General features: G+C 38.4%; 1 protein-coding gene across 4 annotated transcripts; it reads right to left on the bottom strand.

Moving 5' to 3' along the window:
• Window positions 1-1,026: 1,026 nt before the first annotated feature.
• On the bottom strand, window positions 1,027-25,044 carry LOC107821025 (flowering time control protein FPA-like). Of its 4 annotated transcripts, XM_075242542.1 has the most exons (6): window positions 24,896-24,973; window positions 23,793-24,101; window positions 10,320-10,432; window positions 8,598-8,718; window positions 7,176-8,407; window positions 1,027-2,540 (listed from the first exon to the last, which is right to left on the bottom strand). In XM_075242542.1, exons 5-6 carry the CDS (start codon window positions 8,345-8,347, stop codon window positions 1,322-1,324), a joined length of 2,391 nt encoding a protein of 796 aa, XP_075098643.1. In that variant the 5' UTR covers window positions 8,348-8,407; window positions 8,598-8,718; window positions 10,320-10,432; window positions 23,793-24,101; window positions 24,896-24,973; the 3' UTR covers window positions 1,027-1,321. The 4 variants fall into 4 exon arrangements, with proteins under 4 accessions (XP_075098643.1, XP_075098644.1, XP_075098642.1 ...); XM_075242543.1 differs by lacking the exon at window positions 10,320-10,432 and having other exon boundaries at window positions 24,896-25,003; XM_075242541.1 differs by lacking the exons at window positions 8,598-8,718; window positions 10,320-10,432 and having other exon boundaries at window positions 24,896-25,044.
• Between the last annotated feature and the right edge of the window lie 480 nt (window positions 25,045-25,524).

The raw sequence follows: 25,524 nt of genomic DNA, 5'->3' as shown, positions 1-25,524 counted from the left end.
ATTAAGAGGAAAAAAAATAGTTATATGAACATGGAATCAATAGTTGGGTAGAAGTTTTCTATGTTTGTACTCAATGGCTTAGAAAAGTAATACCAAATGAATGCAGCAGTTGATGTAAGTCATATTATAGCACATCGAAGAAGCTGATTGCAAGCTGTATGAACATTTTTGTAAGTCTAATTAAATGTCACATAACAAATCTAATTAAATGTAATTTAACACTTAACAGAGAGCATTAGCAAAGAGGTGCCAAAAGCTGATGGCAGAGACTCATGATTTTTGTGAACAAATTTCGACAGCTTTACTGTGGATAAAGTTTCCGTCACGGACATGTACATCAAATCAATAAGTACACGATATGTAATTTTTAGTGAACTTCTATCACTCAAATTAATGTGTGTTTTTACATCAATATACTCCCTCAACCATAATTAACTTATATGGAATTTGGTATAAATATCGTATATGAATAAAAAAAAAAAATCTGTAACAGCATACCCTGTTCGAAAATAAATAACTTCTTGTAGTAACTCATTTCCCCTAGTTCTGGGTACCACATTGATAAATATAGTCAACTACATGTACTTACCTTCTAAATAAGCCATTAGTGTAAAGAAATTTATGTATCAAAGTTAAACTTGCCAAAGAAAATGCTGTGTCCAAACAGTTTTTATTCCCTTTTCTTGACTTCTAAGCTAATTCCCTTTTAGTTACTGTCACAATATCTCTCGTTCTGGAGATTGTTGCTGATAGGACTTATTCTCTGTTTCTTGATTAAAGAAATAACTCCATTTAGCCTCAACAAAAAAAAAGTGAAGTGCTTGAAATGTCAGACTTCCATATTCTTGTCACAAATCGGGCGAAATTTTAAAATTTGATGTGAAGAACTACAATTTTAATGCAAAATGTAGATATTCCAATTCCATGTAGGGAGATGAAAAATAATGACATGTCAAACCATGAGCATAAATGCCAAGGAAATAGAAATGGCACACTTTTTTGCACAGAACACAGCTACACATCCAGTTGAACAGTCAAAAGTTCAAAACTGTACAGTAGAAATTCCAACTCGAAGCCTCGAGCTATCAAAAATAGGGGAGAATGAATTAGTCTTGAACTACAGGTCAAACCACAAGTACAAGAAGCAATATATTAAAAAGTTAAGAAAGACAGATTTGGAGGAACAGAATGATGCAGCAAGTTTCTTAGCTCTAGGTCAAATTTGAAAGCACAGCACAATGAAGATACTTCTCCCCCATATAGAAGCAACTAAATACATCCAGTGACTATTGACCTCGATACGTATGTATATATTTGCTCATTAGGTCCCTTTACCCTGTTGAATTTGATGAAGAAGAGCTGCTGCCAACTGCAATGTTGCCTGCAAGCGCTTCTGTGGGTCCGTTTCCTCATCTGCTGCAGTCTGCAGTTGGTTCAATTGAGTGCCATGTTGAAGATCTCTCGGAGGTGGGCCTGGCAAACTCATAGTTGGTTGTTGTTGCTGCTGCTGCTGAAGCAAATGCTGCATTTGACCAAACTGTGATGATGAAAGATCAACAGCCTGATTGTTTAAGGGCGGAAGATTCTGCTGTGGTCTGTATGAGTTGTCAGGCATGTAAGCGGTGCCTGATTGTCTAGGATCTTGTCCTGTGGGTGTAACCCCAGATTGTCTCTGCTGTCCAAGAAGTGATGAGGCTAACAATGCAAGTTGTTCTGATTGAAGAGGTGCTGACATTGGTGTCTTTGCCTCCAGAGGAGGTCTGTTATTCCCATTTGAATGGATACTTGAAACTTCACCCCTGTAGAAGCTTGAACTTTCATGTCCTGTACTAGGCATGACCGGATTATATCCCTGAACCATTGCAGGATCATTTCTGCCACCGGATGATTGTGAGGTGATATTCTTAGCACCAGGATTCATGTTCTGCATATCATGGGAAGACCAGTTCTGTCCCATGGCAGGGTACTGCTGATTGGCCATGTAATTATTCCTGTCTCCACTAAGTGGCTCCGAAAAGTTACCACTTGGGTGAAGAGAGCCTGGAAATGAAGCAGCTGGAGGTCCTGTATCTATGCCAGGAAAAGACATATTACTACTGAGTCCTGGCCTCTGAGTAGTTGGGTAAGATGTAAGTGCGGAATTAGGCCCAGAAGGCGATATCGGCTTGGCAAACGATGTCATGCCCTGGAAACCGGTAACACTGCTTTCATTATTTTCAGGCTGTTGGTGAAGAGACGCATAACTGGGACCAGTAGGTTCTAATCTCAAAACAACACCAGAGATGCTCAGTTTTCCTGGCACTTTAAGGACTTTCTCAGAGAAGTCTGAAGGAGGTACAAGAAACATAGTGGTCCTATCATCCAATTTCGCCACAGCAGCTCGCTGCTTCTCACCAAGATAATTCATGAATTCATTGTAAAATGCCATGTCAGGATCACTAGCTGGAACAAAGAAGACAACCCAAGAACCAGCTGCTTGATAGTAATGCTTTGCAAGCATGTCTAAACTAGTCCTTGCTGTGCAGTCTAAGAATACAGGTCTGCAGAATTGTGAACCATTGCAAACTCAATGGAAGAAAAAGAATTTAAGTTCTATACATAACACGTGGGTGTAAAGTTCTCAATCTAAGAAGATAAGCTCATTTTTTTCTTAAGTGTAGTAGTTTGATCCCAAAAACCCTGTGAACAAATGTATGAGAAGACAGAAATTCGTAATTCTAAGATGAACGAGAAAGTTAAAACAAGTCTTGTGACTACTTAAGTACCATTCTAGATTCTTCCCATGTACTTGATAACATGAACAAAGATTTCCTACTCCATACAAGAGAAATGATGATTGCCTCCCAAAAGGGCAAGAAGGCGCAAAAATCAATCTCTGAATCTCCTTAAATTAGGTAGAGCGGACTATTAACACTATCCATTTTTTATCTGACTTCTAAGATAAGAGATGCCCTAATCGAAAAATTTCACTTCTACGTAACGAGGTTGTAAAACACTGAATTCTCCAAAGAGTACACTATCAGAGTTCTATTACAATTCATTCTCGGCCATATAAACGGAAAATGATTATATTTGACTTGAGCAAGCCTAAGTACTGTTCTTACAGCATCAATCGCCCGAACACTGTACAAGTCTTGTAGAAAGTTGCTCTAAAGTGATACTTACCTGAATGTTGAGCTTACCAATCCAACATTTAAAAGTTAATTCAAAAGCACATATAGGAAACTACAATTGTTATACAACATGAGCTCCATGGACTAAGTATGATTTTATCAGTTAAAGCAGAGTATATTTGTACTTGTGATATTTCTGTGTGAGGAAGGGCTTCAAGTCAAATGTCTAGAGGGTAGGTGTAACGACCCGGCCGGTCGTTTTGAGAATTTAAGTCCCGTTCGGCGGCATAAGGTCCTGAGCAGCTTCGTATCATGTGTATTGACTTGCGTGCGTGGTCAAATTCAGTTATAGGATGATTCGGAGTCAAATCAGAAGAAGGATTCATGTTTTAGAAGCTTAAGCAGTAAGAGTTGACCGGAATTTGACTTTTGTGTAAACGGCTCCGGAATTGGCTTTGGATGACTTCAACAGCTTCGTATGGTGATTTTGGACTTAGGCGTGCGTCCGGATTTGGATTTGGATTTGGAGGTCCGTAGGGTAATTTGGAGCATTTCGGCGAAAGTTGGAAAAGATGAAGTTTTGAAGGTTGAGAGGTTTGACCAAGAGTTGACTTTGGCGATATCAGAGTCGGAATGCGATTCCGAGAGTTGGAACAGCTCTGTTATGTTATTTGGAACTTGCCTGCAAAATTTGACGCCATTCCGGGTTGATTTAATAGATTTCGACATCGGTTGTAGAAGTTTGAAGTTTCAAAGTTCATTAGGTTTGAATTGGAGGGTGATTCGAGATTTTAGCGTTGTTTGATGTGATTCGAGGGCTCGACTAAGTTCGTATGGTATTTTAGGACTGGTTGGTATGTTTGATGGAGGTCCCGGGGGCCTCGGGTGTGTTTCGGATGCTTAACGGATTGAATTTGGACTTAGGCTAGTTGCTGAAGATTTTCTGGTTTCTGGTGTTTTCGCACCTGCGGAGGGGAGACCGCAGGTGCGGGATCGCACGTGCGGAAGGAGGAGCGCAGGTGCGGTTTGTCAAGCTTGGTCTGTGAGCGCAGGTGCGAAATGGGAGCCGCATCTGCGCATCCGCAGATGCGGAGGATTGACCGCAGGAGCGAAAAGGGCGGCCTGGGCAGAGTCGCAGATGCGGAAGGTCATCCGCAGAAGCAGGCTCGCAGGTGCGTGCCCTGGTCTGCAGAAGCGGATCTTTGGACCTTAAGCCATCTCTGCACCTGTGATGGAAATTCCGCAGGTGCGGCGTCGCAGGTGCGATTGGTAGTCCGCAAATGCAGAATCGCTAGGCAGAAAAGGTCAATTTCGAGGGTTTGATCTCATTTTTAGTTTGGGTCTTTGAGAGCTCGGATTGAGGCGATAATTCAAGGATTTTTCAGAGAGAACTTTGGGGTAATGATTCTTAACTCGTTTATGGTTATATTGCACTAATCTATAGTTGATTTCATCATTTAATTAAGGAATTTGGTTGAGAAATTTGAAAAAAATGGGAGAAGTTCTTCAACTAAGTTTTTGAGTTGTGATTGGGATTTTGACATCATATTTGGATAACTTTGGTACGAATGAACTCGTGAGTAAATGGGTGTTCATATTTTGTGACTTTTACCCGATTCCGAGACGTGGGCTCGGGGAGGCTTTTTGGGGCGATTTTCTAATTTCTTGCTTTAGCTTTGATTTCATTAATTAGATTAGTTTCTTATAGTTGTATTTATGGTATGTAATTGATTTTGGCTAGATTTGGGCCCTTCGGAGTCGTATATTCGTGGAAAAGGCATTGGTACCGATTGATTGAGCTTGGTTCGAGGTAAGTATCTTGCCTAATTTCGTGTGAGGGAACTACCCCTTAGGATTTGAGTATTCTATGCTAATTGTAGTCCGTGTACGCGAGGTGACGAGTACGTGCTCGGACCTATTTGTGGAAAATTGGCCTTTTAGGGTTCTTAGGTCCTTGTATTCACTGAATATGCAGTTGTTCTCGTTATGATTACGTTTCTTAATTACTAGTTTCACTTCTACCTGCTTTTATTAGAATTAATTGCTTCATGATCCACTCTTGTTGTTCATTTGATTCATATGTGCCTTAACTGAAATTGTTATCTCTTCTATTGCCATGTTGTCTTTTCCCTAACTGCTTATCTTTAATTGAAGTTATAATTATCTCTTCTGTAATTGTTCATCCTTAATTGAGGCAATGATTATCCTTATGTTGTTTATCCTTAATTGAAGTTGTTGTGTCTCTTTCGTAATTGCCCAACCTTAAAAGAAGTTAGATATCTTATATTTTAGTTGACTTGTCCTTATTTGGAATTATTCGCCTTGTGTTAGCTCCCTCGTTGTCGAACTGTACATTGTGGACCGTTGTTACATAATATTTCCTTTCTTGTTGAGTTGTTCTTATTATGACTAGCATTCTCTATTGTGGCTACTCCTTGTGAATTAGTTCCTCCGTTCCTTTGAGTTCTAGAATTTCTGAGTTGACTTATTTGTCGTACCCTTGTATTACTGCCATTGTTGTTGTTGTACTTGTTGTGAGGCACGAGGTTTCTGTCATGCGGTTGTTGTTATTGTGATGCACGAGGTTTCTGCCGTGCGGTTGTTGTTATGGGGTTGCACGAGGTTTCTGCCGTACTATTGTTACTGTTGATATTTGCACATGCGACGTAACAAGGCGGGATATATATATGTGGGTTGCGCATGTGGCAAGACAAGGGGGAACATTGTTATGCACGTGTGGCGAGACGAGGCGGGCACTTACTTTATTATTGCACACATGGCGAGACAAGGTGGGCTATGTAAGGGATTGATTTGTGATGACTTGTGATGGCTTGGGGGCATTCTTGTTGTTTGATGTTTGTGTAGTGGTACACTTACCTGTGTGAGTTTTATCTTGTCAAAAGTTGTTAGAAAACATTCTACGTGCTGTCCATTTCTTTTCCTGTACTTGCTAGCGGGCATGAACTATGTTAGGACACTTGCACAAGCATACACGTAGTTGAGCACTCTTATCGGTTAAGAGGTTTTTCTTGATATTGTTAAGTACAGATGCACACCCTTGTTTACTTGCCTTCTATGTGAGAATGGCTCTATTTGGCACGTGAGTCGTCAATGCGGTTATGAAGTGTAATGAGGGCACAGGATGCCAAGTGTTAGGGTTCAGGTATTGGGACCCGTGAGTTGTGAATAGTATGAGGTTCGGTACCTCGTGAAGTTTATTGACCTAAACCTGGTGTGAAAGTGGTTGTTTTCATCTAGTTGCTACCTGCCCTTCTTTTAATTGTGTTCATCGGATTTAGGTTGTGTTTCCATTCATTCTTCTATGTCATTATTATGGTGTTCCGTTGATAGTTGTTATATCCCTTTCTTACTGAAATTTACCGTATCAATTGCCACTTCGCGTAGTCTTTATGTAGATATCATACTCTATTGTTTCTATACTTATATTTGTTCAGGTTATTTAGTCCGGTAGGTGTCTTGATTGTTCCTCGTCATTACTCCACTGAGGTTAGTCTTAATACTTGCTGGGTACCGCCATGGTGTACTCATACTACACTTCTGCACATTTTTGTGCAGATCCAGGTATTTCGAAGTCAGTTGATCTTTAGCTAACTGTGCGGATTGTTGCTGCGGAGACTCAAGGTAAACCTGTTGCTGCGTTCGCAGGATTCGGAGTCACCTTCTGATTTGTATTCATACTGTTTACTTTGTTTTAAACAGTTGTATTTAGAAAATTGTAGCAAACTCTGTAGAGCTTATGAGTTGTACTACCGGTTTGGGAAATTGTAAATTTTATAGAGATTTCCATTTCAAAAATTGTTAGATGTTATTTAATTATTGTTGTTATATAGTAAATGTTACGCTTGCCTAGTCCCTAAGACTAGGTGCCATCACAATACACAACGGTGGAAAAATTGGGTCGTGACAGTAGGAGCCCTGCAGTTCGAAAAAGATTTCCAACTGGAAGTCGTCTATCAGTTTTTTATTTCAATAACTTGAGAGCTTTAGGGTGAGAAATTATGTCTATGGAAACATTTACCCCTGAAGCAAGTTATTACTTACAAGTTCATGTCTAGATGTTTGCCCACAGGAAAGCATCGAGCGCGACAGACAGCAGTTCCTCCCTTGGCTATTGTACCTTCCCATTTCCACTCAGTATTCATGGATGAGGGATGTGGTTCAGGAGTCAATCTTTTCTGCTCAGCATTTGAAGCCAATTGACCAGACCCCACCTTAAAACCATCAAAACGTGAATTCCATCGTTCATTCTCCTCCGGATAAGGTAGATTCGAGTTCATCATCCGCTCAGGGATCTGTCTATGAACAAGAGATCCAGAATCAAAGTTTTTATCAAGAACCTGGGCTTGAGAAAATTCATGGTACCCCCTGTGTTTTGCTGGTTCCATATCAGTGAAAGGATATTCTGGAAGCTCATTTTCTGGAGGATAGGAGCTGGTCTTCAGTTTCTTAGCTTCATGAAAGACTAAAGGATCCTCAGGCAAGTCCCATGAATCATCATACAATGGATCTTGTCTAGGGAACCGCTGAGGAGAAAACTCACGTATGTCTAAAACTCTTTTCCTTGGAGGACTACGCTGATTGTAAGCATTGTCCCCATGCCCCAGTTCAGAATCCAGAGCTGGAAATCTCCTCCTGTCAAGTGCACCATCTTCACCTGCCCATGAATTACCCCTTCTGCCAAAACCAACAAGACGAGAATCACCAGGATCCATATCTGAGTTAAACCTTGGAGACCTCATGCCATGATCTCCAGAAGCATTACCAAAGTCCCTACCATGCCGAAGGTTCTCAGAAGAACCAATGTGCCCATATGATCTCAAATGTGAGGATGGTGAATCATTCATTGAGCTCCTCTCCTTGTTAGAGGTTCCAGATTCCGACCTCGCAAAACAAATATGTACACGAGGGTTGCCAAATAATTTTCCTTGTAACGTTTCTTTTGCCCTGCAAGCTGCCATCACATTCTTGTATCGAACAAAGGCATAAGTTCTACCAGGAAATGCAGTAATCTTATCTATTTGTCCAAATGGGGAAAAGGCTTTTCGTAAAATAAATTCGTCTACTTTCAATTGTGCAGGAAACCCAATCCATAAAACCTCACTGGGTTCTCCACTCTTATCATTTAACCTTGATTTGTCCGGATGTGGTGATAAGTCAGGAGTAGAGTGGCGAGGCCTCAAGTCCCTTTGTGGAAGTGGAGATCTTCTTATCATGGGACGTTCATCTCGACGTGGAAAATACTCTTCATCCCGTGCTGGAGGTGATGATTTTTCCTGTGATATAAACCCTATTTAGAGCAGAATTATCGCCATTTTTTCTTGATATATTTTTAAATTAAAAAACAAAAAACAAAAGAGAGGTGGATCTGCTGGCATATAGATTAACTTCTTCACCAGAAAGTAATAATTATACATGGTGAGTTGCAGTATCATTGTTGAGAAGTACAACACTAAGAGAAGTAACCTGTTAGTCGAAGAACATGCTGCATTAAGGAATAAGGATCAATCAAAACCCTCAAAATTTAAAACTGGTCTCAGTTCTTGTGAAGGGCTTTCTTTCCATACTCTTGTTACTAGTATACACTCTGCAATACAGTAATACTGCATTATCTTCACGAGGGTACTGTGATAATTGCAGCTAGAATCTGGAAGTAAGATGATGAAGTGTACACATACGCAAACAAACATACATGCATATAAGACATGACAAATACAATCATCTAGATGGACATCAGTTTAACTACTATTTAAACAAGTTGGGAATAGCTCAACTTCCAGGCTCATATCGCCTACAAACACAGAAACCCAAGTCTATAGGGGATGTGGCTACAGCATCATGACTTCAGACCGTCTCTTTTAAGTGCAAAGAGGAAACGCGACGTCCAGACAGAAGTATAAATGTCAATAGATCTGTGTCTTAACAAAAGCAACATTCTTCCGGTAGAAGAAATGCAAGATTTCACTGATGCAGTGACCTGCGGATGTGAAGTAGCTTTGCGGTTTTCCACTGAATTTCTATAACCAATTCTTACAGAAGATATGATAGGAATACACCTAATATTTTACTTGTGAGGCTCACTCACATGCAGCTTTCAGTTACCTTTCTGAGACTTAGAGCCTATTTGGCCAAGCTGTCAAAAACTGCTTATTTTGAAAAGTGCTTTTTGAAAAAGTAATTTTGCAAAATAGCAGTTTATGTTTGTCCAATTCATCTGAGTAGTGCTTTTTGCAAGCTCTTTGTGTTTGTCCAATTCGTTTGAGTAGTACTTTCTGCAAGCTCATTGTCTTTGGCCAATCTTTTAAAAAAGCACTTTTAAGTATCAAATTACGAAAAAAGACAGTAAAGGTTCAATTTGCACTTAATATTATTTAGAAAAGAAAAATAAATTTAAACACTTATTATAAAGGAATTCAATTAAAACATGAAACGTAAAGTAAAAATATAAATTAAAAATTTCAATCAATATAAAATATAGTTATTCCAAATTAATAGCATTGAGTGTGTGGTATTACTTATTGTTTACATGATAATTTAAATATGTCAAAATACATCATTCAATATAAATTTAAAATTTACTCTTAGGAATAGGAGAAGAGAATATAATTATGATTAAAATAAAAAAGAGAAGAAATGTATAGTAGAAATAAAAAGAAAAAGGAAAAGGAAAAGAAAAATGTTAAATTAAGGAGGGATAATTTGAAAAATATAAATTTAGTATAAGGCTATTTTTATCTTGAACAAATTAATTTTCTGCTTCTGCGTCTGCTTCTTGGAAGAAGCTAAAATTTGTAGCTTCTCCCAAAAAGCAAAAACATTGTTTCTGCTACTGCTCAAAAGTACTTTTTCATTTTGGCCAAACACCTTAAATTTTCCGAAAAGTACTTTTTTGACAAAAAAAAATAAGGTACTTTTGGCCTGCCAAAAACTTGACCAAACAGGCTCTTAACTGATCAAATCCATAGGGAAAAAGCCAGGCATAAAGCACAAGTTATCGATAGCACAAAAGCCAAAAACGTGTCCAGGCATTTTGAAGAAGACAACCCAACAACATATATCTTCTGTTCTAGCCCCTAGATTATCAATGAAAGGAAGCTCTAGAGATAGTCAAGTTACAGGACAGCAACACAACCTCTGCACATATTAAAGGCACAATCTCCTAACTTGAAAAGAATATATTTCAAATACCTCAACTTAACACACCTATTTGCTCTTCCCTGGAGTATATCAATGGTGCACTTGAATAAACACCGTGGATGTAACCAATCACTAAGCTAAGCATCAATTTGACAACCTTCATCCTGCCATGAACTAGGAAAACCAGTTGGAGAAGCAGAGTGGGAATAAACAACTAAGAGAAGCTACTCTTCTCCTTTGCTGAGTGAAGCGATAGTGGTGATGTCAAGAAGCACAAAGTGAAAAAAGGCGCCAAGTTCCGCAAGAGCTCTAAGCTAAAAACATTATTAATACTCTTTAGTGAAGAAATCCATATGACAAGAATTGCATGTGCGTACGCAAACACACACACACACACACACATGCATGCACTCATATATATGTACATACACACACATGCATACGCATGCGCGCGCACACACACCTATATATATATATATATATAAGAGAGATATTGCAAGTAAATAACCCGAACAACAATTATATGGATGAATTAATTAAAAAAGCTACAGTGAGTCATATATAAATGAAGTAAAATGATGACAATCAAATCAAAACCATCTTATATTTCTTACTAGGATACAAAAATGCAGTTCTAAAAAGTTTGTCCATTGAATGGGCAGGAGATATAGGAGATATGTTTAGAAAAAGCTCTTTTCACTGGGAAATGGAAAAGATGGTAGCACTATTAGGACCTCAACCAAGTACACTTAGACAACACTGAGCAGAAGTGGAAAAGTTACACCGAAGAAGACGAGGATCATGGTCATTTGCATATTAGTGGCAAAGAAAAATCCTTAAAAATGAGGGAACAATCTGCACATCTTGTAAGTCAAACTTGTACAGTTATTCGAATTGGAATTTCCGAAGAGAAAAAGAAAAGAATAAAAATGATTCCATTTCACAAACCTCACTATAAGCAATTCGGAAACAACAATTCATGCAAAACAAGATCTCAACTAAATTGCCTAACTTCTAACCTGCGTTACAAAACAAGAAAATTGGGATCCTAATAATCATTAAGTGGCATGAAGCATGCACATAAAATAGCACAATTAAACATGGGCATGACTCCAGAAATCACTTTATATGCAAAACCTACCTGAAAAGGATAACAGTTTGGACAGCTTAGAAACTCAAATAGCATACGAGCCTTATTCTGACTAGTCAGGTTCAACCATTTAAAGAAAGTATAGGTCTGAGACCAATCATGTTTTTTGACAGATAGACACATATCCCTCATATACTAGTCAGTGACACATCTAACTCGTGTACTAGTCATCCAGGGCCACCTGAAAACAGACAACAAGTGGAGCTCGAGGAAATAGAAAGAGTGGAAGAAATTTCATGTAGATGTTTGTGACTTCAGCAAGGGGATAAAAATACAAGGCTCTTTCATAGAATAGCCAATGCCCATAAAAGATATAATTCTATTGATAGAATAGAAATAAGGGGTACTATTAGAAGATGCAAAAGTGATAAAGGAGCACATACTGGAATTTGTTCCAATTTGTTCAAGGAAGCAGAGCACTGGAAACCAGATAGGAATAATGACAGTTTGGCTCGGATACCATGATAAGAAATGGATCCTGGGTCTAACTCGACCCCAAAATGTAGCTCATGAGGTAAGAATTGCTCAAGACCATACGAGGGGACCAAGTCCCCCATCCACTACCAATGTGGAAATCCAACATCTTGAAAGCTTTTTCTCTCCCAAAGAAGATAGGTTTGAGATAGGGTGAATGCTTATCAGCTGATCTTTTTATCATGGTGATGGGACTCTCGACAGAATGTTATCCGGTTATCCCAAGTTGTGGAGATGAACTGGTCAAGTGGATACAGAATATTGATAAGGAAGGTAGATTTTTGGAAAATATGCTGACAATACTTCGGTTTTGTGTGATGCAAACAAGAGGCAGACTACATCTAAAAAGGATCCTAGTTGCAATCAGGGCAGTAACAGATCTTCATAGAACAACTTATTTTCAAACAATATTTAATGAAATATTCGAGAGCTAGCAGATAAGTTTGAGCTGCAAGGTTGAACAACTGAAACAAGGTATCTGGAAATACTACTTTGCGCAAAATACAAGACAGTAATACATGAAAAAGTCCATTGAAAAATGGGAAAAAAGGCTAACCACGTGGAAGTAACAAAATCTATCTTTTTGAGAAAAATTGTCATTGGTGAATAGTGAGCTTTATAGCATCCCAGCATACCTGATGTCATTAATTCCTATTCCGTCCAAGATAGAAAAGGGTGAGTAGAGTAAGGTTAGGATGACGTCAAGTCGTCAGGCCCCTTATGCCCAGCGCAACACACATGCCATCATGGCTGCCGTAAGGTTGAAAAGAATGCTTTATATAAACATCTCAATGTCAAATACAAAATGAATGAGGAGAAGAATCAAGGAGACGAGTTTCCTAAAAGAGAAAATCGTGGTGGAAAAAGTGTGAGGAGAATTCTAAACTCGAGATATGCAAAATAAAACACTCCCCGAGATGGTATTGTTTTAGGTCATCATAGATTTTTCTATCAATTAAAGTTATTATGCTAACAGATTAAATTTCTTCATAACACCTTTAGGGGTTGTTCCAAGATTCTTTTAGAGTGAATTCCTAGGGAAAGGAAATCAAGAAGGAAGAAAGATGCATCTGATAAAATGGGAAAAGTGATGCAATGTAAAGAGGATGAGAAATTAGGATTAAGCAATCCCAGGCTTCACGAAAGCCTCCTATTTAAATGGCCTTGGAGATAGAATAAAGGGAAAAATAAGCATTGCAAAGAGGTCATCAAATAAAAATAAGTGCACAATATCCATAGAGTACTCCAATTCACGCTCCACATGTATTTCATTCTGAAAACGTATTAGTAGTTTTCGAAAACGTTGAAAGTTGGTGATGGAAGGAAAATCAAAATTTGGGAGGAAAAATGGTATGGGATACCGAGATTTAGGAGGAATTTTCATGACTAGAAGTGGAAGAATTTCAAAACTTAGTCGGTTTATTTAACAAAGACGGCACGTCAGAGGATAACCACCACGATGTATGGAGGTTGGGGCGTGGAGTATTCTTGGTTAAGTCATATTATGAGAAGCTCCTGGTTCGGAGGAGGCTTCCTTCCATATATATCTATTTAGATCTGTAAGGTACCCAAAAAGGTGTGTTTTTTCACTTGGCTAGCAGTAAGAGGGGTAATCTAGACCTAAGTTGCTCGGACTCGAGTGCGGGTGTCTGATACGGGTGCAGATCTAGAGGTCGGATCTTTCATGATCTAAATTTTAAGATTCGGGGATACGAATCCAGGTAGGGATACGAGTGGGGGAATTCCGCTAAAAATAATTCAAATATCTAAAAATAAAGTTATAAAAATATGTTTAAATTATGAGAGATTATGTGAAAAACATATAAGGTATTTCGAGAAGGAGAAAATATTGATCAACAGGAGAATCCGAGAATGAGATAAAAGGAAAGGCATGACATGAAAATTTCTATGTAAAAGGTATTCCATTTTGTTCAATTTCACCCTAACTTTTGTTTTAATTTCAAAAATCATTGTGTATGTCCTGAATTTCTCCGTCGACTTTGGTCAAAGTACCCAAAATCGGTTGACCAAATCCGGTACGGATCCCACACCCACACCCACGTCATGCCAACACGGGTGTAGCACCCAAAGTGAAGAGTCCGAGCAACATAGATCTTGACAGCAGAGAATATAATAAAGAGGAAGGTTACGTACATCATTTGGTGCTTTATATAAGAGAGTCGGTGAAGACGTCAAAAATCTCCGCGTTCATTGTTTGATAGCCTTGAGGCTATGGCGGACAATGTTTTCAAAGGCTCATTTAAGGCGCGCTTAAGCCTTGAAGCTTAGTAAAGCTCAAGGAGGGTGATAAGCCTTGCCTAAGCGGTGCTTAAGTGTAGGCAAGGTACTAAGGCACGCGCCTTATTACCCACGAGTTCTATCTTGAATCAAGCAATACTAAAAAACAACAATGATCGGCAAATAAGTGTATTAGTTGTTAAGGAAAACGTTATAAGTGAATTTGTTACTTTTTTCCTGAATTACAACAAACCAGTGAATTTCTACAAAGTGGGGTCTGGGGAGAGTAGTGTGTACGCAGACCTTACCCCTACCCTGGGAGGACAGAGTGGTTGTTTACGATAGACCCTCGGCTAAACAAAAGATGGAAAGAAGCAGTAGCAACAAGTAATAGCAACAGCAAGATAATAACAATAAAACAGTAGGTAGTAATAGCAATCTTTGAATAAAAGGATACCATATTAACACTAATGCTACCGGTCTGAGAAAGAAAAAGAAAAATGCTCGACTACCTACTATCCTTCTACCCTAATTTTCTTGAATTACACATATATTTAATACCATCCTTCATTGTGCTTTTTTTTTTTTTTTAACTAAAGCCCACACTTTAATTGCTCTTTGCGCTTAAAGCCCCAATAGTCCTAGAGCGCTTGTTAGAGCTTTTCGCCTTTGACAACACTGATGGTGGGATATTTTGAGATAGTTTGGAATAATTTAAGTGATTGGCGCACTCTAAATGAAGTAATGTTCGGCTCGAACTGTGGTAGATCGAAGAGAGGACGCATGGCGTGCGATGTTGCTCTACTAGCACTTATATGGGTCGTTTCGCGAGAAATAGAGGAGAGCTTTTATTCCTTATTCCTTACTTCAACTTTGTACAATGGTGGAATAACCTTTAATTCCTTATTTCCTTTTTGGTGCACCCATGAGGTTCCTTTATGTATAGAAGAAGATTGTGTGTCGTACGTTGAAAGCTAAAAAAATTTATTTTCTACCTTTAGGCATATTTCTTGTATATTTGAATTTTTTGTGCCCAAATGTTAATAAAATTAATAGTGTAGCAAAAAATAGGGGAAAATACCTCAGCAGAAATCTTCCCTAATTTGTACAGCCTCGTGGTTAACAGAAATTGTTGCATTGCAGATTGCTGGTATGTAAGTAGTTGGAATTTCCAATTTAAAAGAAATTTTAACGATTGGGGCATCCAGCAGTAGAACGATTAAAAGACCTGCTGAGAATGGTTGAAGGAGTTACTCCACAGGACACACAATGAAACTATGTGCTGGACAGGTAGAAAGGATGAAAAACTTTCTACGAAGTCCCATTACGAACTACTGGCAAGGTATTCCACTAGATACTGCATGGTCATGGAAGAACATAGACCTTTTTCTGTATTTTTACATGGTAATGGTTACCTTAGGGCTTAGTTTGTCAAAAGAAAACAAAAATCCTCTAGGCAAAGTACAGAATGGCTATGCAAGATAATCTGGAAACAAAATGCTACAAGCAAGGTAGCACGCTTTGGATAGATAACTGCACATCAAACGTGTCTGACACAGGAAAATTTGCAAGAAGAGAGCCTTAAACTTATGCAGTTGGTGCTGCTTATGCAAAGAGAACTCGGAAGTTGTGAATCATTTGTTGATATTGTAAATATGTATAATGTATGGAAGATTTGGTAATTGCTCAAAAAACATGTCGAGCAGAATTGGTGTATGTTCCTAAATCTTTATGGGATTCAATTGATAATGCCAGGTAACCTAAGATAAGTATTGAGCAGCTGGCAGGGGCAGCGAACAAGAGCGGAAGCTGATACAGAAAACCATCTCTTTATGTATTCTTTGGACAATTTGGCCAGAGAGAACACATAGGTGCGTGAAGGTAGGTAGGAGAATGCTACATTAGTTAAATATAGATCTATCCAGAATCTGAAAATTTTGGTATAGGGCTCCTTTTGTAAATGATATAGTTTGATTTCACGGAATTTCTACACTGATAAGATTCAAATCCAGCAAACTTCTGTACTTTCTCAGTACCAAATTTATGAAGAAAGAAAAATCTGAGATCTCAATATTAGAAATATATCATGCTCATATTTGGTCTTATTATACCAGAAGAATTTGATGCATGCCGAGTTTTCATCTTGCAATTCTGTCTTTACATGATATGAGAACCTCTCTAGGGAATTTAAGATAGCTAGAAATAGGCAAAAACCAGTTGCTAGCGGAAATAACTGGAAAGTGAGAGGGTGAGAGACACCTAGGGGACAGGGGTCAGATGAAACGGATGAATACCAGCAGCTAACCCTGTCCCCTGTCCCCCAAAGAAAAACAATGAAAAATCAGAAGCAGATGGTGCTCTAGAAATATCACAGAACACTGAGCAGTTGTTACATCCCGTACTTTCGTACGTTGAAGTGCGTCGTAAGTGAGTCGACGTAAGCTCGGAGAGCAAGACTATTCTCAATTTTATAAGTGTTTAAAACCATGAACAACACATGTTGGACAGTTTAGAAGTTAAACGAATCGAAGAAAGTAAGTTTCGTCGAAAGTCGGCAAAAGTTATCGCAATTTACGTTCATAAGTTTATTGAAATTTGGGTCTAATGTCACTTAACTTTTCTCCCAATATAATTGGAGTTACGGGGTCATCCACCCACCAAATTGAAGGCCTACGAGTCTAAAGTCTAGTTTCCAACATAAACCGTTTGTCGATACGGCGTCGGAGCAGAGAGATATTCGCGTTTTTGCGAGACTGCATAGGTAGCCCCCTTTGGGACCCACATAGACAGTGGAAACTTATCCAATTATATATAAACGGTGGAGACCCCATTAAACCTCATTTTTCGACCGAAATTGATCCTCACCCTCTCCAAACACTCCCAAGGCAGTTCCCTACCATTCAAGTGAAGTTCTACAAGCTTGGGAAGTGATTTCTCCTTTAAAAAAATTTGTGATGTTAGTTTAGATTGTTCTTCCCTTTGGCGCTATGGAATTGAAGTTACTTCAAGTTGAAGCAAGACATAAGTGGGTTGATTCTTGTCGTCCAAGGTAAGAATATCATTCTTCTCCATGTATTTGAGCTTAATAGAGCTTTAGATGGGTTGGATAGCGATAAAATTGCAAATAGAGGTGGTTATGTTGAAGTTGGGTACAGAGTGTTGTTGTGTGACGTTTTGAGGGATTGTTCTGGTTGTTCTTCATGTGCTGGACATATAGTTGTTGATTGTTGTTGTGTTGATGTTGTTCTTGACTTGAGGGATGTAAAAGAAACGGAGGCGATGCTGTCCGATTTGATGTAAAGCAAGCTTGTTGCTCATTTGTTAGTTAGCATGTTTCTCCTGTTGATGCTAGTGTTGTTTCATTTGTTGTGTGACGTGTTGGGACTGGTTTTGTGGTATGTATATTTATGTGTTATTGATGGTGTAATGAGGATTAGACAGGAGTTAGACGAAGATATATGTTGTAGAATCAATGTATAGAGCGGTTTGTCGTTCGTCGGCTAGTTGTTATGCTTCTCTTCATTAATAATAGTATTGTTTCTTGTGTAGCGTGATTTGTGGAGAAGGCTAGTTCCGTCATCAACGTGAAAAGGTCAGCTTAGAGGTATGTAAGGCTATTCGTTATCCTCTTCCTAGGCATGAATCTATAGTGAGTTTCCCCTCCAGAAAAGTGAGTTCCAAAATGAAATGCTTCGAAATGTTATACTCGTCATTCAACGGCTCCTTATGTTTTTACTTGATGTCGCCCTAATAGAATGTGTTTCATATAACTCTTCACAACCCATGTTCTTTTCCGGTGAGTGTTATTGAGCTATAACATCTCCCTCATAAAAACCTTCTTAGTATAACAACCTTTAATGCGAGTTGTTCTACCCATGTATTAGCTAGTTGCATACATTCCTTACTTGAGATTGCCCCAAGGTCACGAGTTCCACATGTTCAGTAGTAATCCCTTGTTTCTATCCGAAAATGCATATGAACCACAACGACTCCCTCGTAAGTATTCATATATCAAAACGACCGTCGTTAAGGGTTGCTCTACTCATGCCTTTATAGCCCGTACATGCCTTAACTGGTAGCACCTTTGTAGGTCCAATTTCAAATGTTTGTTCGTAGCTTCTTATCCTATTTAGAAGACGTCTATGAGCTATAGTGCTTCCTTATGAGGACTTCGGTATCATGACGACACAAGTTGGCACTATGTGAGCTGTTTGTTGTAGACGATTGCAGAAATGATGAGATTGCCTTTTGTTGATAGTTATTGCTTGTAGTATGATTTGATTACCTTAGTAGAAGTTATATGAGAACTCTACTTGTTGAGGCATGTTATTTGTACGATAAATACGTACAACAGACGCGTCTAGTGACCTGGTAGTACATGAGCGCTAGCCTGGCAGATACAGGCATGATAGCCCGATAAATGAAGGATACACTAGTCCAGAAGTACCGGCTTATTCCAGGAAAGTACAGACTTACGAGTCTGATAGCTAGCACATACGTATGAGACGACACGAGTAATTAGCATTTCGGTTTTATGTGTTCATGTGACTGACATATGATAGACTAGACATGGTATAAGCTGTGAGATGTTGTTATAGAAAATTCAGGAAAACAAAGCTACATAGCAATGCTACGGGTCCTGTTTGGTAAGATTAGGTATATGACCTTCTAGACTTACTGTATGAGTGAGCTCTGATCTCCAGGTGATTTGACCCCTTGTTTTATCCGGTTATCTTCCTTCAGAATTCTTTTATTTGATTGCAGTACTTATTTATGATTATTCAGTTGCCTTACATACTCGGTATCTTATTTCGTATTGACATCCCTTTGGCCGGAGACGCTGCTGAAATGCAGCAGGTTTCAGTAGGCAGTTTGACGGACCCCCCCATAACAAATAATTTCAGTTCCATTTGTTGATCGGTAGACTCCATATCATCTGGAGTGTAGCCGAGCCTAGAGGTCCTTATGTTTTGAATTTATATATAGACTTATGGGTAGGTCGGAGCCCTATCCTGACTATGTTATGTCTGTCAGATGTTCTTAGAGGCTTTTGTAGACGTATGTGTACCTGACAGATGTCTGTGTTGGTTGAGACCTTGCAGGCCTGTGTTGTTGCATATATATATATATATATATATATATATATATATATATATATATATATATATATATATATATATATATTTGGGATGGATCTTATTGTAGGTGTTGCAAATGTGGTAAGATACTAGTTTTACGGAATGGGTCACTCACGTACGTAAGGCATTAAGTGCCTATCCACCTCACCTAGGTTGGGGTGTGACAGCAGTATGGTGCAGGCAGATTAAACATCTTCACATGTAGCTGTCTTAAATTCATATGACACCAAGCAGTACACCTATACAGCCTCTAGGATTTTGTCCTTCATGATATAAGTTCTGCTCTGGAGGGCTTGTAGTCTCAAGTGCTCACACAATGGTCCAAGTGATTAATCCCAAAACAGAAGTATCAAAACCTCATCTTAGACAAATCTGGCAGCTGAGCACCTTTGAAACAATAAAACGGACTGCAAATCCTGTTTCTGATTTAATATATAAATAATTTACGTTACCAAGTGGTGCAAATTCATAAGCATTATTTTGGGATCACCAATGCCTTAGACCCCCAATGTCATGGAAATCAACTGGTATCATTTTCCAAAGTTGGCCACACAGCAGCATGAGAAATAGACAGCATAAATACATAGGTGGAATACAATACTTGACTTCTATGCCTGGCGGCAACTCGGATCTTATGCTCTTTAGATGCCCAGTTTATCTGCCAGTTGTCTGGCTGTAAAAGGAAGAGGTTAGTTCACAACACTGGAAGCCGAAGACAAGGCGAGGAAGGCAGTTATAGAGCAGCAGATAAAGAAGAGATTTAGGCAACGGATATAGAGCCAATTCCAGTAGACTTATTGGAAGGTCCCATTGGCGTGCATCCAGTAGAATTCAACCTACAAATTCGCCAATTATGAGTTGGGTCCAGCCGGTAGCAGAAACATGCTTCCACTTGTTCCTAGATTGTGACGCTAATTTGGGATAGAACCGTCCGGTCCGCAAGACTATGAACGTATAAAAATAGGCACGCCCCTAGACCAACTTCATGGTGGACATATAAAAATAGGCACGCCCAATTCAGTGAACCTCTAGAAGAGCGAAGTAGAATCATCTCATCCAAACAAAGCATGTAAATATTTCAAGAGCTGACCAAAAAGATGAGGGAGGCAAACTCATTTAATGCTATGTTCAAGGATATTCTTTCTGTATATTCATTTGTTTAGGAATCAGGATTTAATTAAATTCAAACATGCAGTAGGCAAAGTAATTCAAACGCCTCACATGCAAATAGATATAAATGGATCGCCTTCCCCGGAGGACCTGACAGAAGTAGGAACAACTTAGTGAGCAGCAGTCATGCATTTTGCTCAAGTGATGATACTCTCTGTTTTGCGACTATAATATTGACAATAAGTTATACTTAAGCCACGTACTGACTTCTATTTGCATCTTAGCATCTATGTATGGTTGGCAGCTGTAAAATTTTCTGAATTAAGAAATTTCACTTTTCCTGAAAATATCATCGCTAATTATCCAACTCTTCAGCCTTACTTCTCCTATAATTTTGTTTCCAGAAGCAGAGGGAGTTTGCCTCAAGATCGGTACTTTCTGAATACAGACTAAGTTAGATCACAGAACACCATAGAAAGAGATAATTGTGTCACAATTTCAAAGCATTCAAGTAGGTCACATAAGAGAACTGCAGCTTATTTTTACATCAATGACCACCAGTCATTCAGGTCATGTATGTGAATTTGATGTATGATGGAATACATCCAGAAAGAAAATTGAGAAACCTTTCTTATCAGCTGATGAACTGCCGGATTCAAGTGTTCAACTGGGGAATGTTCTGTAGAATGTCGTGTCATATACTTTAATTTGGATACATCACTCACAGTTCTGGATGGTTTTTTGATCAGTTTGTTTCGTTAGGTGCTTATTCAGTCCAAACATATGGTTGAGAATGAGAATCCTTATCACTTGGGTTGTTGCAGTGTCACTGACACCATTATGATCTAAGAATTGGGGTTTACTGTGTTGGAGTGAATTCTAGAATAGCTAATCTATGTGTTTCCTCTTAATTTGGTTCATTGATTCAAAAAGGTAATAACCGGAACGCTATGGATGAAAGCAGTTGTAATTCTACTTTGTGGTTTTTGAAGGCACCGCACATGAGATGTTGCTTGTGAAGGACTTCCAGTATAAATGAGATGTAGCTCATAGGAATTTATTTAATTGTGAAGCCATGATAATAGTAGTTTGAACTAGATCACAACTAAGAAACCATGCAATTTGATAAATTTTCGTGATGCAAATTCTGATAAATCTGATATTAATAGCCTTTTATTATGGAGATGTGTTGCCAATGTAATTTTAAATGAAAACAGCAGTAAGATGCGGATGGTTAATTTTCATCTCTGGAAAACTAACAGGCCTACATGATGGTCCCTCAATCCCAACTGCATGCCATACAGAAAGGTCATAGCAATAGATGTTTTCCTGCTTGAACAGGATCTAATTTTGATTGTTTACTCTCACCTTATACCACATGCTACAAATACTGTTACCAATTCCAAAAGGCAACTGAAGATGAAAAGGAAAAGGAAACGGAAACAATTTACTAAATGCTAGCTTTTTTCTTTGTCATGGCAAACTAATAAGTAATACCTTGTCATGGAACAAGGTCACTATCTCAAAAACAGGTTCAGATTTATGCTCTGCCTTGGGGAAAAATCATCTCTTAAATGCATATGAATAAGAAAGAAACAAGTGCATTCAAACACTCGCAAATGTGTATATGGTGCTTCTGCTGCACTAGTATGAAGTTAGTGAGGTGCTACCTAATGCAGCTTGGACTATCCTAGAACAAAACGAGCCATCTAAAATTAGGACTTAACAGATAAATGCTGCCACTGAGCAGCTATGTGGTCCAGCTCAATTGCGGCACTAAGCAGCCGGAGGTTGATTAAAAAGACAGTCCACCTGTCCTTTAACACATCCGATGAATTGACACCAGCATCTATGCTCTCACTGGTTATTAATGAGCAAAAGTGCTAAAAGAAATGCATAGTTGGATACTCTACATGACTCTGATGGCATTTTACAGTGATCAAAAACAGACATTGCTTGAGCAAGGAGCTCGGTTCCTGATAACTGATTTTCATGGAAACACAGTAAAGGAGACAAAAATGGAAGGACCTTGTAGCCATTGTTTACTCAGATGATCCATAACTTGTGGATTACAGAGCGCACTTGGTGCGGTGTAAAACCTCTCCTGAATCCTGTGAAATTTCTCGTCACTCCCTACCCTCACAAATTAAGGCTACAAGATCGCTTGAGGGAGCAAAATACAAGGACATTCTAATATTTTAGAATTGCTAATGCCACAAGACAATCCCTGCTATGTCACTGCCATATTCTGCATGTTTGCAAAATATTTGTGGAAATTTAATCTGCTGAAAATTTCGTGGAATTGTCTTTAGATTCTCCATGTCATATAGGTATTGGATTTCATTTCTCCTTTGGTTTCAGATGATTAAATGTTTGACTACTTTAACCAATTGTTACAATTTTTCCATCTTTTTTTTTTTTTTTTTTGTGTGTGTGTGTGTGTGTGTGTGTGGGGGGGGGGGGGGAAGTAACCACCTGTTATGATCTATATTATTAGTGACTTAGTGTAAGTTGTGTTAGAGCTTTGAATTTTGAATTATCCTAATTGATTACTCATCATTTGCTCAGGATAGAGTGAAAACTTCTGAACTAGTCAAAAGAGGCTGAAATACACTGGATGGCATATGGTTGACAATGGATGGAGTACTGGGCCATGCTTGGCATATTTAAGAATTGGACCCCCTTAGGGACACACAGTACTCACCACACCAACCCCCCCGGATAAATACACACCACAAGTCCCGTTCATAGGTCATTTTTTATCTTTTATTGAAGGATATCATGCAGGAGTTATTGTACAAATTATACCAGATTGCTGCTCATTTGAAATATTGCTCACTTTTGGAGGTTGCTGAAACAACATTTGCAAATATTTGTGTTTAGACTGCTGAACTTCTACTATTTTCCTTGGTCCAATGGCTAACTGCGGTTTCACCACTTGCCTTAGTCTGGTGGTTAAGTCTTCCATAAGATTCTAGACAATTACACCAATATTTATACATCTACTTTTAATGTTCGGATCATTTCTGCTTATATTAGACTAGTCTAGAGTTCAGTCCATGCCTACAAATCGAGTTACAGAAGCACTAACTGCACCCTACTTCCTAGCCACTGAAATAAATTCTCATGACCTTCCGGCTTCCACAACAATACTGTACATATAATGCTGCCATGAGGAGTCCAGTATCCTGATTATTGAGTGAAAGCAGATAGAATGGCAAATGGAAGATCAAGATCCAGATCAAACTTGGATGGTTGCATTAATATTAACAACAAACGTTTAAGAGTAAGAAAATGCATTTCATAGAAACTTTCTACGGAAAAGTATAGCAGTATCAAGTGCTCTGCCGAGAATTTTCTATGCACAGACAACAACGTCACAAGGAAAATTAGGCAAAGGTTGACAAGACTAACCGCCTTTGTAAACTCAATCCTAAGTGGATTGCCAGCAACAGCATAGCCTTGGAGATGTCTTATAGCAGCAAAAGCCCCTTCCTCGTCTCTAAAATTAATGAAAGCATAGCTTCGACCTGGTTGAAATGCCACACTTTCCAGGTCTCCGAAACGTAAGAAGTGATCGGCCAATGTACTTTCCGAAAGACTATGAGATAGATTTCCAACCCAAAGATGTCTGGAAGGGGGGTTTTCGCGACCATGATGACTCTTCTCTTCAGATCTTGGAGGATGATCCCTGCGATATCTATCTCTCCCTCCTCTGCCAGTCTGCAAAAGAACCATGTAAAATTTATAAAATGTTTAATTGAATCGTACCAGTCTCTACTGGGGGTTATTACTCATTTTTGTACTTGTTTTTTTATTTTCCAATAATTTCTTCAATTAACAAAACGAAAGAGAATAAATAAGATTCTCTTAGCTCATTCGGAAGGATCTCATAATTTCATTATCCATGACTGTTTATGTCTCTAGCATGACCACTTGATGAAATCTGGAGTAAGCCAAATTTCATGGAAAAGAAAAATTCTTTTATGACAGTGGTGTCCATGCCACCTTGCGCACACCTCGACTATTTCACCGGGTACCTGCTACCTCCTACAAGCACATGTAGGAGGTAACTATGCCTACCAGCAGATATGAGGAAATCACCTACCAAATATTATCGTAATGAAAGGGGCACAAATTGAACTGAATGGATACCGAAGATTCATGGAACCAACCGCAACTACCTTGGGGTCAAGGCTTACTTGTTTTATTAAATAACATGTAACACATACCCAGGCAGCCTGGTGCACAAAGCATCCCGAGTTCGGAAGCACAAAAGAAATTGTACTAATAGTAATTCAACAAAACATACAAAAGCCCTAATGAACTAATGACAATGCTTAAACTAACTTGAATTAGCAAATTCAGCAAGGAAACAAAAAATAATTCAACTCTATACACCAAAACAAACAAAAGCACAAATAAACTAATGGCAATGCTCAAATAAAACAAAGTACATAATAATATCAACTACGTAGGGTAACTGAAATAGAAAAGTTTTCAGAGAAGAAATTTACCGACATATGTAGATTGGAACAAACTGAGGAATTGCAGTTTACGGCATAAACTCTTGTAAGAGAGAACACAAAGGGAGTGAGTGGATTAGGGTTTGAGCAATATGGGATAAATCACCGGCGAATCGAATTGGACCAAATATCAGAAGATAGGTGGGTCGTGGTACGTGGCCCCCTTTTTGAGCAAATGTTATTCCATCACATTATTTTACTATAGTTAAATGATATATTAAAGTTAAATATACTAACTAAAAGTTTTGATAAATTGTTGAATTAAAGTATTTATAAAATTAATATATTGATTTGAAGTACATTTTTTCCCTTTCTCGGGTTCCGTGTTTTGAGTACAAATTGCAACATTTGTATTTTGATGTAAATATAGCTATATAGTTTGTAAAAACAAAAATTAATGTAACATGTTTAAAATGCATTAAAGTATATTTTTTTAAACTAAAATATCTTTAAAAATGCTTGCAAAAGCGTAATAATGATGCTTGGCTCTTCGTATGGTGAATAAATCGAGAGGATGAAAAATGTACTCTTGTAATTTATTTAGTTGTATTTAGTTAAATAAAACTTAAGAAATAAATGAATATATTTTACATAATTTTACCAAAAAGTGACCATTGTAC

This window comes from Nicotiana tabacum, chromosome 21, assembly GCF_000715075.1.
Source record: "Nicotiana tabacum cultivar K326 chromosome 21, ASM71507v2, whole genome shotgun sequence".
In the NCBI taxonomy this organism is placed as follows: domain Eukaryota; kingdom Viridiplantae; phylum Streptophyta; class Magnoliopsida; order Solanales; family Solanaceae; genus Nicotiana; species Nicotiana tabacum.
Note: the sequence above shows the minus strand (reverse complement) of the source record. Positions and strands in the feature narration are given on the sequence as shown.